Below are 18,643 nucleotides of genomic sequence, written 5' to 3' on the forward strand. Positions count from 1 at the left end.
ACTTCCTGCTACTGCAGGCTGGGGAAATCCCAGAAGCTAAGCTGTGCCTCCCCACCCAGAGGCCAGGTCCTGAAGGCAGGGAGGGTTGGTGCAGAAGGGTTGGCAGGGAAGGGCACTGGAAGATATGGGTTCTAGGGATTACAGGAACCAAGAGAAAATAAGCCCAAGATGAAGAGAGTTGGCCTCCTTCTCTCCAGGTTCTTATCAGGGTTTTATCACTGCCAGCCACCTCAGGGGAGACCACAAGAGCTGTTGTGGGCCAGTAGAGGTAGAGGGAGGTGGCTGGGCAACACAGGGAGTCTGGTGTGACTCTGAGGAGAAAATGATGTCTAGAGAGGGAAAAGACCCAGACTGGATGAGATGAGGGACCAGATAGGCAGGTAGAGCTCCCTCGCTCCTCCCACTGGGAGCTGGTCCCTCCTGGAGTAGGAAGGAGGGGAGTGTCATCCACCTTGAAGCCCCCCAGCAGAGTTGCTGGGCTGAGGAATGGCCCTGAGTATATGACAGGCTGGTTTCTTATCCTTTTCCATACGGATTTTGGTCTGGGCCCTCACAGCAACCGTGATAGGCTTTCTCCCATGCTCCTGAGATGCATCAGTGGACTGTGAGCCCAACTAAGGGCAGCAGCTTTCTGCTCCCCACCACCACCACCATTGCCCCACTGCTTCGCAGTTACTGCCCTTCCTGGCCAAATCCTGACTGCCATCTCTTCCAGGAATAGACTGACCCCTTCCCACCTCCTCATCCTCGCCAATACAACCAACCTTATCATTCCCAGGGAGCTAGACAAGTGTTCTCTGAACTGCGGCTTCCTGAGTGTTCCAGGCCTCTTCCATTACAATGGAGTCCAGGACAAGGACGTGGACCTTGGGTCATAAGCCAGTTCATGGGGTAAGGGACTGAGACACTTTCCTTCACAGTTTGGAATCTTAGCTCCATCTCTCCCACTAGACCCATCTGAAACCTACCTCCTCATCCTCCTTTCCCTCTTCCTGGCAAAAGCCAGTCTCAAAGCCTCCGTGTCACCTGTGACACCCAGTACAGGCGGACAGGACAGCAAGCCCCCCTGGCCCCCATAGCCTCCGTGTTAGTCACTCCTCTCCACACCTTCCATGGGTCAGCTGGTGTCAGGTGCCTGCTCTGGAGAGATGAGTAAGACACCACCAGCCTTGCCCGTGGAGGGAGTTACCACAGCACAGCGAACATCCACACTTTGCCAGGAGCACAAAGGGCTAGAGAATGGCAGCTCTGATTTGGGGCTAAGCAGTGCACTCTGCACTGTTTCTGACTGTCCTCCCTGAAGGGAATGCAGGGCTGGTGCTCTGGCTGCTGGCTGAGTGGTCTCGCACAAGTGTTCCCCTCCCCTTTGACCTTCGGGGTTAGGGAGGATTAGCGCTCATTGCCTGCACTATCAGCTCTCATTATACACCAAGCCCTGCCCTGGGTGCCTCGTATGGATTGTGTCATTTAATCCTTGCAACCCCAACTCCCTACCAGGGAGATGACATTATCATCTCTATTTTCAGAAGAAACTGAGGCTTGAGAAGGTAAGTAAATTGTCCAAATTGGCCCAGCTTTAAGTACTGGAGACAGAGTTGATGCAAAACTGAGCTTCCTCGGCCAGGCAACTCTGTCTTCAAAATAATTGCAGTAGTAGCTCCGTTTTGCTTTATGTGTGGGGGTGTTTTGCCCGCATGTATATCTGTGAGCTTATGCATGCTTGGTGCCCATAGATGCTGGAAGAGGGTATTGGATCCCCTGGGACTGAAGTTACAGGTGGTTGGAAGTGACCATATGGGTGCTGGGAATTGAACCTGGGACTTCTTAACTGGTCATCTTTCTAGTCCATGTTTTAATCTTTGAGACAAGGTTTTGGGGTCTCATGTAGCCCAGATTGGACTGAAACTCAACACTATACGTGGCCTGATTTTGTTTTGCTTATATCTAAGCCTTAAAGCAATCCTGAATGGCAGTTATGAACATTATGAGGAAGAGTGAGACCCTGAAAGGTTAGGCAGTGACCAGGGTCCTGTAGGCCATTCCCTGCACAGCCAGATCCAGGCTTGAGGATGTCTAACTTCAGAGTTCCCGTGTCTGTGATCGGTCAACCTTCATGTCTCCCTCTTGGTTTGTTGACACACCTCCCCTTTCCAATTCCTGGCCACTGTTCCATGCCCCACCATCTAATGAAATCCTGCATGTGGACTCGTTCAGTTCATCTCTGCATTCTTCTCCTGACAATATATAGCCAAACAACATTGATCACATCTATTTTGAAACTTGATTTTATATATATATGTATATATATATATGTATGTACATATATATGTATGTATATATATATATATATATATTGGTTTTTCTTCCAAAGTTTTATTTTCCTATCCTTCATCAGAATGCAAAATTCCTTAAGGAGAAAGAATCTTGAGATCCCCTTTACCTCTTCTGCCTGTCCCCCGACCCCCCACCCCTCATCAGATAGTAGAGTGCCATCGCACAGTGCTCTGTAGGAGAAGAGAAAAGAAAACGCCACTTCTCTGGGAAAGCCAAGAAGCCACACTCACTCCACCTGTCTATACTTCCTGTCTGTACCTGCTCTAATTCCAGCATAACCTCCTCGGGCCCCATCTGGAGTCAGCCTGGGAGCTGAAGCCCTCAGAGGAGATCAATTCAAGGACAGCTTTACTTCCCTTCCACAAAGCCTTCCTCCGTCCCTAAATGGGGGGTGAGGGTGAATTAACTGGCAGGAAGGAAAGGAGAAAGCATATAGGTGGGACTGCCAACAGCACCGAAGCCCAAAACCCAAAAACACACAACCCCACAGACCACCCAGCCATAACCACCATCCTTAATCATAGGCGTTTCTTTTCATTTAATAAAAAGATTACTAAAAAAATACTGAAATTTTTTTTCTCATCTTGTATTTATAAAGATAATAGAATTCAGAAGTTTCTTAGAAAACCGTCCAGAAATCGCCCTCCAGTTTCCGCTCCTTTTGCTGAAGACCCATGCTGTTCCAGAAGTAGCCAAGCATCATCGGACCTACCATCCTAGGCTCATAACCTGCCTGCGGTGTCTTGAAGGTCTTAGTTTTTTGAACAAAGAGCTCACCTTTTTACTCATTATTTCCCTGGCAGGCAAAAGGGAAAGTGCACATGAAGAGTGCCGTGGTTATGTGGTGCACCTTGGCAAACTGTCCCTGCTGGGAGCGCCGGGGATGATTAGTGCTAAGACCACTTTGCACAGGGGAGTTGCAAAGGCAGATCAGGCTGGGGGATGCTGGGAAGGCTGCCTTGTTACCAGAGGGTGACCCGTGCTGCCGAGTGTTCCAGAGATGCAGAGAAGGAAGATGCTGAAGTGTGCCGCCCCCACCCCCGCCCCCTACGCCGCCTGCTCAGTAAGAGCCTGGGCTGTGTCCCAGGCACCTCTCTTACTCTGTCTTATCTTTTCTTATCGACTATCTACTTCTGAAACCTCAAATGTTTGTTCTCCCTCCTCCTCTCCCCACGCCTGTCACCTCCTCTCAGAGGCCTTCCTTGAACCGGTGGCACCTTTTCCTCAGATCCTTTTTTAACGAAGCAGCATCACACTGCAGTTGCTCAGGACCCTGCTTAGTCATGGCTTGCAGGCTTTTCCCACCCACTTAGAGGAAGCCGCTGCCCTACCCCTAGCGTGAGTCTAAGTCCTAAAGGCCAGACACCTGACCCATTTGGAAGTCTCCCCACCACATTAGAAAACCTTCTTCTGAGCTGTGAGCTTTTTGCCGGCCCCTTCTCGGGGTCCAGTATCCACCTTTGCCACAGACAGTGAACAGCATGCCTCTCCTTTCCTCAGAGAATGTGATAGAAGGTGACGGGGAGAGTCAGATTCAAAGGCTGAATTGCTGGGCCCGGGCTTCCAGAGAACTCCAAAATGACCTAACGTCCACATGTTCTGCCCTCCAGAATGTCGGAAGAGGTGACCCCTCGTTCAGAGCCAGTGTCTGAACTGCAAGCCCCACAGTGGTGATAAAAGCAGCCCTTGCAAGGAACTGCTCTGTGACTCAGTTTCTCTGATGTGCCCTGACCTCATGGTTGGATATGGTGTATGCAGGACACTACTAATACAGCAGCCCCTCCAAATCATGTTTTGTTTTACAATTGTATACATATATATAATATGGTTTGTGTATATGTGTGTATATATGTGTATGTATACATATATATAGCTTATATACATATATAATATGGTTTGTTTTTATTACATGTTCACTCATGTCCACAATGTTTTTTTTTTTAAATATTTTTAAATTACATGTTTGGGAAGAGGTGTTGCAGATGTGAGTACAGGTGCCCTTGGAGGCCAAAGATGTCCAATCACCCAGAATTGGAATTACAGGCAGTTGTAATCTGGGTGCTAAAGAGTGAACCCAGCTCCTCTGCAAGAGCTATATGCACTCTTAGCCACCAAGCCACCTCTCCAGGCCCAAATGTACTATTTTACCACTGCATACATGTGTACAATGTATTTTGCTCAAATTGACCTCCCATCATGGGATCTTTCATTTGTCTACTTACCACTGAAGGAAAGTTGAGCTACTCCTGTGCAATCTGGCACATCCCGGAGCCTCTTCTGCCCTCTGTGTCCAGTCCTCTCACCTCAAGCCCTGTCCATGAATTCATCCATACTCAGGGGAAGGAGAGCAGAGGATTTCTTCTCCCCAGTGTTGCCATGAGTTGTCTCCTGTGCAATAATTTGAGTAGTGGCAACTACTCTCATAGGAGTTAAGTGAGTTCAGCTGTTTGTCCCTTCCCAGTCAGTTGAACTTGGGCCTTTGATCAGTAGCAGCGTGAGTGACTATATTCCCTACTCCAGTAATTACCTGAGGCTATTTTGACAGAGATCAGAGGAAGCTCTCCTTGTGCTGAAGTTCCCTCTACCCATAAAAAATATTGTGAGAATCTATCTTTTTCCATATTTTGTTTTGTTACCTACCGTGTCATAATAGGGCACCCCCAGATTTAGAGAACTTAAAACAATAATAGTTGATTATATCTTATGACTTTGTAAGTCTGGCATTTAGATCAAGCTCAGCTAAGTGATCCTTCTGCCCCATACAACACTGGCTAAAGTTTCCCAATGATGTCCAGCTTGTGGCTCAAGCAGGATGGACAACTCAAAATGACTTTAATATACCTACATTTCTCCTGAGGTAAAAGACTGGAATCATCTCGGTAACTCTCCCTTTCTGTGTGGTACTCTTGAGGTCTTAAGATGTGTTTTCTCTAATAGAGGGATTCGGGGCTTCTTAAAGGTCAGCTCAGATGGAAGCTGGAAGTTATCTCAGAGGCTTAGCCTGGTCCTCACACTTGACTTCTGATGCATTCATTTGTCAGTTCAGTCATGGGCCAGCCAAACATCAGAGCAGATTCCTTCTATCAAAAGAGACAAGTCTAATGCCTCACATGTAGTAGTACTCTTGGCTATGAGAACAAAGGGGTCGGGGGTTGGGGGCGCGAATGTATCCCTGGGATAAAGTTTCCTGAGGTGAAGACAGGAGTTTGGGACCAAAGGAATCAAGCATCTCCCTCCACTCCCAGACACTTCTGTCCATCCCAAACCTAGCTGGGCCTGGACAGATCTTAGGTATTATTCTCACTGAATAATTCAAAATCTAGCCTGTGCTCTAGAACATACTCTGCACAACACCTGATCATCTTCTAGAACCCTCTACTAGCCTTGTCCCTTGATCATCCTACCCGTCATGCCAGCTTTATAGGTACTTCCTTTGAAGCAGGGGCTTTGCAGCCAGAGCTATACTGTCTTCTAAGTGAGGAAACGGAGACCTGTAGGACTCATGCAACACACCCAAGCTCCAGAGGTCCGACTCAAAAGGCTTTAAGCCCCGTGCTAGACATTTCATGTTATCAAGTTACCCATAGCATGTGCCTAGATCTTATAGGCATCATCAGGGAGAGGAAAGGCTAGAAACCCTCAGGCTGCTGTCAAGAACTCCCTCAGAAAGCAGAAAAGAGGGGAAGGAAACCAGCAATCCTAAATCCTTAAAGAAAGAAAAGCCAGACATCTTTGTTAAAAAGGTGATAGAGGTAGGCTGTAATCCCAGCTACCCATAAGATTTAGGCAGGAGGATTACAAATTCAAGGCTCCCCTGGACAGCTTAGTAAGAACCTTTTCTCCAATTGTTACAAGTTTTAAAAGGCTGGAGGCATAGCTTGGTGGTAAGGCATTTGTTTATCACATAAAGCGCCAGCATCCGTGCCCCACGTCACAGAAGAAAGAAGTTACAGTCCAGGTGTTTTTATCTCATCTATGCTGGGGCATGCATCGTAGTGAGCAGGTTAGCTTGATGGTGAGGGTAAGTCAGAAGCAGAGGAGTGAGAACTGCCCAGTCCTTCTGATAATGTGAGAGAGCACAGTCACCACACCCCGCTTAACTGGAAGTTAGACTCTGACAATTTCACTTCTGTGGAATGCAGCAGCAAATCCGGAAGTGAAAAGGGCCTTTGAAAACCAAAAATAGCTGACAAAGACTGAACCAAACGATCTCTTTGAGGAGCCTGGCTGGACTGTATCGAACAGAATGATACTTCAGAGGTTTGGCCTGTGTGGTCTAGTCAAGGGCCTCCAAGAGCGAGGTGCGACAGGCGAAACTTTCCTGGAGAGAAAGGCAAGTAGCCAAGCAGTGGAGAATAGTGAGATCAGATAGACGCTGTGTGTCACTCCACGACAGGGAAGTATTAAAATACATCAGCATACAGTGACTGGTGCTTTATCAAGACCACGCACACATTACGTCATAGCTCTACAGGAGGCTGGGAAGTAGGTACCCAAGCAGAAAACAAACACTCAGAGGCTTCATGGCTTTGCCATGACCACACAAGTCAGCCTGGAGCTGGGAGGGACCCTGCTCTTAAGATGTCCAGCAGAGTTTCTCGTGAGGTTCCCTATACTGTGTCTTGACCCCTTTACTTCATGACATCCTCCCTTTTCATAGTGGTGACCGTGACTCATCAAGAAAAGACTGGTCTCTGTCTAGCAAACTGTTAAAAAAAAAAAAAGATAGGGAAGTAGGTAATACTTTTTATATTAAAAATAGAAAATTGACATTTGGGATAAAGTTCAGCTTTCTGGTATCATGTATTTTATAAAGTCCCACCCCTTACCGCTTACCCCTAACCGCGGGGTTACTGTGACAGCTCAGCGTGGTGCCTCCTGAGCTCTGCTGGCATTTCCGTCTCCCGTTTCACTGTCTGGATTCTCTTCTCACCTCTCTACCTCCCCATGCTCATCAGGCTCTTAGCTGGGTCTCTGCCTCCTGTTTTGACCCCTTAAATGTATCTTCTGCTCGCATCTTTGTGACTAATCCTGGAGGCACCATGGCCCAGTTCCTCACTCCAGCACCCAACTCCTGACCCCCTCCTCAGCCCGTCTTGCCATTCCCTGCTCTATATAGGGGCTTCTGCAATGTCAAGGCTTGTAGGCTTCTCCGGAGTCTAACTGCCTCTGACTAAAACACTCTTTATCTAGCCTTTGCTTTCAGCAAGTCTCTAAAAACCCAAGTATATTTTTCATCCGCACACCTTCTTGATGTCTTCATAGGATTGCCATGCCCCTGTGCTTGCTCTGTATCAACTAGGACATTCATGTTGTAACTCCCAGAGCAGAACAGCTGAGAACAGGGGTAGAGGTGGGGTCTCCTCACGAAAAGCCTGGGGGTAGATGGATCCCCAGTTGGTGTGGCGGATGCCACAGTTCTAGATTAGCACCTCTAAAATTCTCCTGGCCCTCTGCAAGATGTCTGTAGTACCTTCAAGCTCCCATGACAACATTGAAGATTGAAAAAGTGAATTGGCTCATAAAGCCACCACAACAAAGTACCACTGATCAGGAAACTCAAACAATAAGAATTTACCTTACAGTTTTGATGGCTGGAAGTCCAATATCAGAGTGTTGGCCGGACTGGTTTCTTCTGAAGCTTCCCTCCCTGCCTCATAGATACTTGTTTCTCTCTCTCTCTCTCCCTCTCTCCCTCCCTCCTTCTCTTCCTCTCTCTGTCCCTCTCTCTCCCCCCCCCCCTCTCTCTCCTTCTCTCTGTAATGTCTAAATGCCCTGTTCTCGTAAGAATCCAGTTACACTGGATCAGGGCCTAGCCTAATGGCCTCACTTTAACCTAGTTATCTTCTTGAACATCTTACTTACTCACATTCTGAAGTGCTGCAAGTTGGGACTTAAATATATGAACTTGGGGGCCACACAGTTCCGCCATGACAAAGATTCCATAATGGGAGCCTTCTCTGGGATGTTTTTTCAGGTAAAAGGTCTTTCCTATAACCTTCCAGTAGACTGTCAGAACAGGCTCTAATAGCCTGCCCTTTCCTATAAAAGCTCGTCCACACTGAGGAGCGGGGATGCGCAATGGTGGGAAGGGTCACAGAGTGAGCTACCAATCCATCTTGCCAGACTGTGCTCCTACGCTGGCCTGATGGAGCTGTCTGCTTAGTGTTACTTCCAGTGTTAGCAGGTCACATGTACCTCTCCCACTAACTCTCTGAAGCAGAGTTGAGTGCCCCAGCCATCTGAGTACCCCAACATTGCCAGCACACTGCCTGGTTCAAAGTGAAGTGTTCAACTACTACCCACAGAAGGAATAAACAAATAGAATTTAATGAACTAGATGAACCTGTTTGCGTTACATTTGATCGCAGTATTAAATCTTGTTCATATGTTTGGCTTGCATAGTCTGTGGATCATACCTTTAAGTAATTGTGGGATGCATGACTGATGAAACTGCTGTTACAATCAAGTTCTGTGAGCTCCATCTCCTCTGAATCTGCATTGCTGTATGAATTTTTGTTGAGTGAATAAACAGATAATGGATGAATGAGTTGACATGGAAAAATGTGTTAAGTCATATGATCTAAGAAGTTACGGTTTCTAGAAAACACAGTCCTCTGGAACTGGCATCTGTCTTGCTAGTGCTCACAAAGCTGGGTGCCAGATAGTGTATCTGTTTCTATTTGTAATAAAGAATGATCCAGATGACCAGCCAATAGTCTTAAGGCTGTCATGAGAAGAGCAAATCAACATGAAGTGTCTCCAGTTGACATGATCCTTGAGTTTGGCTCAGAGGAGTGACAGGACATTCTGGATACTCAGAGACCTGCTGGCTCCCACCTAGCATGTACTGCTTTTGCTACCCCAAACCCCACATATTTAATCTTTGGCATTCTATAGAACAGAGGAGGATAAAAGCACCTAATTAATGAACAGCATTAGCTGTGGGGGTGACTGATCTGGTAGTGGTTCCCCAAATTCTGACCACCTACCCCCAGTGTTAGAGAGACTGGTGATTTCCAGAAAAGTCATGCTTCTCTCTTTGCATCAGAGGCACAGGACTCAAGACAGCTGAGGCACAAATCATGCAGATAAACGAGAAGCCAAGGAGGCAGAAACTCCAGAGTCACTGCAAGTAACCAACCAGGTTCCCAGAGGCAGTGTATTTTGGCACCATGAGACAAGCTTTGCAACTGAGAGTTGAGTCTCCTCTCACCCTATTTCAGACCCAAAGGACTCTTCCTCCCTCGCACCATTCAAATAATGAGGTTCAATTAAAACATTCAGGTTCAATTAGTGTGTTAGGGCTTCAGAGGCTGGCTCAGGGCAAAATATTTTCTGTGAGTAACTTAAGAGAAACTAGCACTGTTCTGGACCAGTATGGCAGCATGCAGGGGCAGGAGACAACTTGGTCTGCAACCGATGTGTGTATCACAGAAGAGCTGAACAAGATGGCACTTGTGTGTATTCATGCTCTAGTCATGCCTGTTCCCTGGGCCCCAAGGGCTTTCCTAACAGCCAGGAGAAGGAATTGCATGCTAGGCTGTTTTCCTAACAAGTTGTGACTTTTTCTTCTTTCTTTAAGGCATTGGTAGCCTAGAATTTTTCTGTAAAAATAATATATATATATACATATATATATATAACCTGTTACTATAATGATGTTTTTTTTAATTGTACCAATAAACTAGGTCTTAACACATTAGTGCAAATACATTAGCCAAACACATTATAATAAACTATTGTTGAGAGAAAATTATCCTGGCAATACCTGTATCTAGAAATTCTGTCGTTGGGATTATTGCCAAAGCATGGTAGATTCCCAGTTCTTTATGATGCCCCACTGCTGTGCATGAACTTGCTCCCCTCTGTTGGCTGCCAACATAATCACCAACTTTGCTTTGATGTTCTTTGTCCCTCCCTCTCCCTCCCTCCCTCCTTCCCTCCCTCCCTCCCTCCAGGATCTTATGTAGCCCAGGTTGGTTTCAAACTCTATGCTGTCGAGAATGGCTTTGAACTCCTAATCATTCTACCTCCTCCCAAGTGCTTGGGGTGCAGGTATGTGCTACTACACACAACCTGTTCTCTGCTTTCATGGCTTTGATTCCCTCACACACTAAGCACATTGCTATCTGGAATCCCATTACCTGGAATGCTGCTAATTGGCTTCCCACAGATCAAAGGCACAGTGACTTTGAGTCATTTAGAAAAATATCTGAGTGCATTCATGATAGTTTAATGTTAGCATCTGAGATGGATTCTGTAGAAGTTGTTTTCATGTTACTCCAAGTGTATTAATAATATGCAAAATAATCCATTCTAATAATCAAGATGATGTGGACAATCTGGAATGAATAAGAGAATGAAACCAACAAGATAAACAGGTGGGAACTCATGTAATTAATACATAGTCTGCCATCTGGGGTTGAAGGCTACTTAGCAGAAGAACCTAGAGTTAGCTGTCCCTCTAGGGAAGCCAGGGGGGATGTGGCCAATAAACTCAGCCATGTTTGGTGTTTCTTTAACAGTGTTCTTATCCAACAGCACCTGTTATTATTGTTTTTTAAGTGTCCAAATAAAAAAGGAAGCAGTTTCACTCTATACCTACCTGGCAGTCCAGGTCTATGGTGGACTGTGTTTTGTTATGGAGGCCTCATCTGAAAGGGAAGGAAACTAAGGATGTTTCTTTTGGCAACTCCAATATAATCGCTGTCTGCAAATAGCTGAGGGATATCAAATGAGAGAAGCATGACATTTAACTATGTAGCACCAGAACCCAGAACTAAGCGTTGTGATTAGTCATACGAGATAAGATTTTCTATAATGTTTATGGTGATCAATACTTCAATGAACTTGAGCAGAGGCCAACATTTGGGCAGAAGACTTCTAAGACAAAGTAATTTCTATTCTTTGCCCTGTGGTAGGAGTTTAGATCTTTTATTGTACTATGGTTTTTCCATGGTCTGCCATACATTTTCATGTTCTCTTTTGTATGTATGACACATTTTACAGTGAAAAACCATTGACTAGGTTCTAGTTAAGTGGTGAACTTCACGTCACTAATGAGGGTTCAAAAAGGAGGTGGTGGCACTGGGTGAGAGACTAAAGAAATGACATTGAGGTTCAAGATCCTGGGACATACACAGGCAATTCTTACAGCAAAGTTCTTCTAAAGTGTGGAGACAACAGACTTTAATTAACTTCCTGGGAGGCTCAAAATGAGCATTGCTGGTGTGTAGTAGACTATGACCCCGTGTCTCTATCGAAGTGCCGATGGTTTTATAGGCTAATATACAAGAGAAAGAGATAAACAAAATTCCTGTCCTCTCCAGATGGCAAGTGACATCGATAGTAATAAAAAGAAGAGAATGAGAGCCAGATACAAACAGTGGATAAGTATTAAATTTTAAAAGGTTTGTGTAGTGAGCAGGTCAGGGTTTGGAAAACGAATGCCGGGTTTTGGGAAACACAATCTAAATGGGTTCCAACCACAAGTTAGTCCCCTGCTCCCACTAACTTCCATGGGCTTCCTGGAAGAAGCTAGCCATAGAAACATATAGACTTGACATCCAAACGTTCCAGCAGGGGGGATCTTTCTCCTGAACTGCCAGGAATGAAACAAAGCCAAAAGATCCCAAGTGGTCATTTCCTCATACAGATCCTGTTCTCCCATCCTGCTCCTCATGATCTCTCTCACACTACTCTCTCTACTGTGCTGAGCTGAAGGGGAACTAAGACTTAAAAAGGGGAAGTGAGAGGCCAGGGTATTTGTGGACTATGAGGGATGTAGAATCCCGGAGAGTCCTTGAGTCCCCCAAGTCATTGCAAATAAGTAGCCAAGCTCTCTTCTCCTCCTGGCTTGGCTGTAACCTGGAGCAAAGCTACTTCTGCTTTGGACCCACTTAACCTTTTAACTGGGGATCCCCAATCATGTTACCGACATTAATTCCTCTATCCTTACAATGACCTTAGGCCGATGGGAAAAACAAACCAAAGCCATCCTACAAGCTAGTCTAGTCCAACATGCTAAAATGCAAATAATATCTAGTCCAAGTTTATTCTATAATTTATCTTCACTTTACTGAGGAACATACCACGGTATTAGAGGTACAAATACACCAATTTCATATCGGTCTTTCTGTCTTTGATTTCATCCATGTCAATTATGTTTTAGTATCTTTTTTTTTTTTCTTCCTGGAATGTATTTATTTGCTCAGGGCCTCATGTACCCCAGGCTGGCTTCAAATTCAGTATGTAGAGGAGGAAGATCTTCAACTCTTGATCTCCTTCTTCTACCTCCCAAGTGCTGGTATTAGTGTGAGCCGGCACACTGCTCTGTGTACTGCTGGGGATCTAACCTGGAGTTTTGTGTTTAACAGACAAGCACTCTACAACTGAGGATGCCCCATCCCCAGCCCCCAGAGCATCTTAGCATGATCACTTGATGGAGAAACTGAAACAGAGAGTGACTGACATGCATCACCCGAGGCTAGGCATCAGAAAATAAGAAACCCAAAAGCCTGAATTCTGGGAATAAAAATATTTTTTCTCATTAGATTATGAACCAAGTTTAAAACACTGAATCTACTCAAAATTTGTAAAATTATGTGGTAATTGATGTTTGAGCTCTTGATACCAAGAATAGTGTGGTATCAGAAATGGCAGTAAAAGTAATCATGATCCAGAGTTTAGAAATGTTACTATACTCTGTCCTCACCAAGAACATCAGTAATATCCCCTCTTAGCTAGGAGGAGGTGGAAACTCAGAGGAGGCTGATAATGTCCAGTCAGAGAACAGTTAGCAAACACAGACTGAAGCCTGGGTCTTGGAAGTTCAAGTTCAGGGAGGATATGCTTTGTTGAGGGGAGGCTTCCTGCCTTCTAGAGGTGACCAAGAAGTGAGTAGAGACACTCTCACCAGCACCTCCACCTGACAGCAGAGGAAGGAGAAGCTTTGGGTCCTCGTAGTAAAGGCACAGAGCCTACGTGGTGGCCTGCAACCTAAGACAAACAATCTAGGAAGAAGAAGTATGCACATTAAACAAGTCCTCGGAGTATAAACAGCAGCCTTCTGCAAGAGTAGACAGGAGAGACTTTTATTATACACATGTTCAGGGAGGTTCAGGGTGTGGAAACCTATAAGTGCACAAATAAAAATGGGAATAGTTAAGTAATGCAAGCTGGAGGTAGGGACAAGATTCCAATCCAGGAAGGGTTGTTGGAAGAAAAATATAGTTAGGAAATTTCCTCTTTGTTTAGTTTCATTTTGTATTTTAAGACAAGGTCTCATGTCACTCAGACCATCTGCAAAATCCCTGTATGGATGCTGGCCTTGAACTTCTGATCCTCCTCCACCTCCCAAATGGCTGGAATTAGTCATATGCCACTACACCCTGCTCTTCTTCTTTAAATTTAGGAATCAGAGAATAGCTGTATTTTAGTATGAATGGAATTTTGAGAGTGCATGGCTTAGAACTGTACCTTATCCTAGATGTGGGACAATTACAAATATGGGTGGGGAGGGGGAGGAAGTTGCTTTGAGCAACTGGAAATTCAAGAGTGATTACAAGATAGCTTGACTACTAGGCTATATCTAAGTGTTTCCACGCCCGTACTTGTAGAAGGTACATGCTCTCCCCATTTCAAGAGCACAAAGAATCTTCAACTTGTAAAAGCCTGTTTGCAACAGATGCTGATGGCAGCCATGTCCTGGTGAACATGATAGATAGGGACTTCGGTAAACTTGGTAGGAAGTCCCTAGCCACTCCAATCTGCCCTCCCCTCACCCCTTCCCAGGTTCTGCCACACTGTTAAGGTTCCCAGTGAACAACTGGTTTACCCAAACCTTCACATTGTCCAGTTTGCTTTATCAAAGTTAAATTCACCTGTTTAGTTTCAGGCGATTAACTAGGTTCTCAGAATATGAACTCAGTTGAAATCTGCTGTGATACAAACATTTCTCAAGATAGCAATTCAGACTTAAACCAAATACTGAGACCAGCTCATCATGTAAAGTACTTTTATTCATCCTCTGTGACCCTAGTTAAAGAAACAGCAACAGAAAAATCCCTAGTCTAGAGGAGCGGGTAAAACTATCTACAGAAAACATCCCCATACTCCGGTTACCAGTCCTTTATTATGGCTGGCGCTAGCCATGCCCACCTAAACCATGAACTGAAGGTTGGCAACCTCACTTTCTGAAGAAACCACTCATTCTGATCGACCTGGTTTCAGACTTGACAATGACTATGATTTGCATGAATGGTGTGAGACTTTGAGGATTCTTATCAGTCTTAAGATCATTTTGTCACCATCTAACCATATGCTATATTTACACTATGCCATCCTCCATCCTAAGTCGTAGAACATGATGCTCACACATTAAATGTATCAAGGAAATACTTATAGTACCTCCTACACAATAAGATACTACTAAACATCTATAGGTGTCCACAGGAATACTCCATAAGTACTACATTCAAACAGAAGAGGAAGTGACAGTGGCTACTTAACCAAGGTAATAAAGTCAGTCAGAGGTTGAAAGCAAGAGGACTGAAATATAATGTTCATTTAGCTCAGTGGTTCTCAACCTTCCTAGTGCTACCATTCTTCAATACAGTTCCTCATGTTGTGGTGACCCCAACCATAAAGTTATTTCCGTTCCTACTTCATAACTGTAATTTTGCTACTGTTATGAATTGAAATGTAGATAGGTTTAGACATAGGGATTTACTGAAAGGTTCAACCCACAGATTGAGAACCGCTGATTCAGCTAAACCCTAGCATTTGTTCTGTAGAACCAAACATAGAAAATGGTGTTCTAGATTGTACAGAAGATGGAAACCATTATAAAGCATTTCTACACTCAGAGTGCTCATATTTCTAATCCTCTCGATGGTATTTAAATTTTGTTCATTTTTTTTTTTACTTTCAAACTAGAAGGGATGGGGAAAGCTTGATCTCACCAACACTATTATTCCTTCATTTTTAAACAGGTAAGGCAACCTTAGGCTGTACTGAATACTGAATTATTCAATGACTCAAGAACGATCAATTGCTAATCTTGCATAGTGACCCCTATCTTTAATCCCAGCAATTGCAAGGCAGAGGCAGGCAGATCTCTGAGTTCGAGGCCAACTTGGGTCTACATAGTGTCTTTCTAGGACAGACAGAAATACATTGTCAAGACCTGTCTCAAAACGAACAAAACTGGGTAGTAGAAGCCAGAAGGCCGGTTGTGGTGATATATACCTATAATCTTAGCACAGCACAAGATGATTACAAATTCTTTGGGCAGCCTGGGAAGGTGCTAATAAGGCATACCCAAAACTAGAAGCCAACCTTTGTAACAGATAATGGCAGTGCTTCCATGTTCTGTGTCGTTCACAGGAGGGAAAGGTTGTGATTGCACAAAGCTGTTGCTATGCACTCGATGAAGACTTCAATTCCGCCTACTTTTCACGCTCATTCACTTAACCTTTACTGGTCCCAACTCTGCCTCTGGAGTGAAACGAGGGCTGGGAACCATTTGGACTTACGGAAGCTGATTTCACACACCCCTTATCACTAGCTCTTGAACAAAATTTGTCTCGGACAAAATTGTAATTGCTTAATTGGGAACAAAAGGCAAAGGGTAAGGGGGGTGGGGTGGGAGGCGGCGTTTGAATGGCAAAGTCGTGCACGATCTAACACTCGGACGAGGCAGATGAGGACTAAAATGGAGCCGTGCAATGAAACACCACGATCTCCAGGGCTGCTCGGGGAGGAAAAGCCAACGCCGCGCGTGCCTCCGAAGCTTCTGTGCTCCTGTCAGTGCGGAAGAGCCCTCCTTCTGCACAGGGTTCCAGCCCTGCGGCCTCCGAGCCACGGAGGGGCACCGGTACCTTCTGGGCGGAAGCGGTGCGGCTCACGACACCGCCCCCTCCCACCCTGGCCCAGAGTGGAAGTGACGAAAGCCGCCGCGGAGTCACTTCCTTCGGGGTGGATGAGGAGGAGCCCGAGCTGCCGCGGAGTAGCCCGAGTGGAGACGGACCGCGCCGGAGAGGTGAGGCTGGCGTCGGCGGCCACGGCCCGCGCGGGCAGGACGGAGGGGACGCGAAGGAGAGTGGCCGTGGAAGCCGCTGCGGACGGGCGGGAGCGGCGAGTCCCGCCGCAGGCCGGGAGGGTGACCGAGCGCCCCCGGGGAGTCACGAACACCTGCAGACGCGCCTGCGGGCTCCGAGGGGCTTGATGGGCACGTCGGGGGCCGGAGGATCGAGAAGAGGGTGTCCGGCTCGGGCGGCGCCCAGCGCGAGCCCACAGACACCAGGCTGAGGGTGTTCCGGAGCGGGGAAAAAGGCCCCACGATCCGACAGCGCAGTGTCGGAGTTAGTCCCGGACAGTTTCCCGGAGCCTTGGAGAAATCGGTGTTTCTCCAACCCCATCATCACGGAAATGGGAGAGGAAGCTCTCTGCCCAGCCCTGGTGCCTTGTTACTTGTGTATATCCTGCGTGTGCCACTGTCTGTCTGGTTGCCTCTTTTCCCTGAGCCATTTGTCAGCTCCTTGATCCCGAGGGTTGTCATGGACTGAAACTTACTGTTTTCCTTAATGTATTTGTCGGGAAAGAAAATGCAGAACACCTAGAGGAATTCTAGGTTAGATGAAATTTCCAAGATTAGGAATTTGTCCCACCCCACCCTGGGGCCTCTGAAGCACCTGCGGTTGCTCCTGACCTGCTCTTGTCGGTGCCGAGGGCTGTCTACCCTGCAGGGTAATAAGAGTAAGTCAGGTCTCTCCTCCTCCTCTTCCTCCGTCATTCTCGGTCGGTTTCACCCTTTCCTCCTCTTTGCTGAAGAACTGACACAAGCTCTTTGCTGCTAGGGACGGGAAATTTATTGAGGAACTATAAATCTGCATGGAATGAATTCAGATCCTAGCAAGATACCGTCTTCCACCAGCCAGGCTATCTGAAGTACCTACTTTATCCTTTTTATTTCCCTGTTAAATCGATGGTATTACATTTTTTTTCATGAAATTTTAGGAAAATGACGTGTTTCTTGTATAGCGTGGCTGTACACAGGACATGTTTACTTTCTGTATCTCAGAATATTGTTGGAAGGTGAGCCCAGTTTCTGAGTGGAAGATGTCCTTCTCACGCAATTCAGAAAAATGGAGAATCTGACATTCCTTTTTGAGCGGGGGATTTGGATTTCCCCCCACTCTTTCAGTTGGTGTGTCTGGGCAAATTCAGGCTTGTGGATCTTGCTGTGTGGCTTGCTTTTGCTGTCTTTTTGGACTCGTCTCACTGTTCCCTTCACTCTCTTATGTTGGAGGGTTGGTTGGTCACAAGGAAGAAAGCAGATATTAAGGACAGTGTTTACACTTTGTGGCTAAGGTCAGGTGAGAGATAATTATGGCTTTTGAGGTGGATGACCCGAGGACCATCATTTGAGGACATGAGGATTACTAGTTTAGAGGTGACATGTTTGAAAGGCAAAAGAAGGCTTTGAAAAGAAGTAAAGGCAAAAAGAAGGATGTTTGGGGGTGCGGGGAACTGTGGCCCCCAAAAGCCTTAATTAGATAATTCATAACATGTCAAAAATAATGGTGTGATTTGTCTCTCTCAGCAGGAGGGCGAAAATGAAAGCAGGCTGTAGCATCGTGGAAAAGCCGGAAGGAGGTGGAGGTGAGCAGAAGCTCATCATCGCTGATAGATCTGGAATGTCCCTTGTTGCTTCCTGGTCTCCCCACTTGGGCTAGGTTGACAAATGCTAGACTAAAACTGAAGGCCTCATGGCCGTGTAGATCTTGGTAGAATAGCTGTAGTCTTGTTTTCTATGAATAAACATAGAGCTTGTGCAGCCCACACACGTTTTTCGTGTCTGGGGATAAGGTACCTTCTGCCATATGTCCCTAAAACATTCGTTTATCTTTCTTCTTTGTTCCTTTTAGAACTGTCGTGTAAAGTAGGTAACCTATGGAAAGGTAATGGATTAGGGTATCTAGGCACTGCTGCCCAACTTGTGTTGGATGTCAGTGATTGTCACAAGTATGGGTAATTTCTCCATCCTCTCCTCTCCTCTCCAGGGTGAGCCTAGCCGACTGGAAGGGTGTGTTTGCTAAGTACTCTAGAGATTGTGAGCCGTGGAATGTGGAGGTGGGGGCACTGGCATGTTTGTACCTAACTACTAGCTACTTTGATCTTGCCCTCTTCCCACATAAGGGTATCAGTTTCCGGATTGGGCCTACAAAGCTGAGTCGTCGCCAGGCTCCCGGCAGATCCAGCTGTGGCACTTCATCCTGGAATTGCTGCAGAAGGAAGAGTTCCG

General features: G+C 46.0%; 1 protein-coding gene across 1 annotated transcript in view; it reads left to right on the forward strand.

Moving 5' to 3' along the window:
- Nucleotides 1–16,288: 16,288 nt before the first annotated feature.
- Etv3 (ETS variant transcription factor 3) overlaps nt 16,289–18,643 on the forward strand; it is a 14,752-nt gene continuing 12,397 nt past the window's right edge. Inside the window, exons 1-3 of the mRNA XM_031374275.1 lie at nt 16,289–16,378; nt 17,942–18,000; nt 18,538–18,643. Of these exons, the coding sequence (XP_031230135.1) occupies nt 17,955–18,000; nt 18,538–18,643 (152 nt within the window). The 5' untranslated portion in view covers nt 16,289–16,378; nt 17,942–17,954. The remainder of the gene's footprint in view (nt 16,379–17,941; nt 18,001–18,537) is intronic.

Source organism: Mastomys coucha, unplaced genomic scaffold, assembly GCF_008632895.1.
Source record: "Mastomys coucha isolate ucsf_1 unplaced genomic scaffold, UCSF_Mcou_1 pScaffold16, whole genome shotgun sequence".
Classification (NCBI taxonomy): Eukaryota; Metazoa; Chordata; class Mammalia; order Rodentia; family Muridae; genus Mastomys; species Mastomys coucha.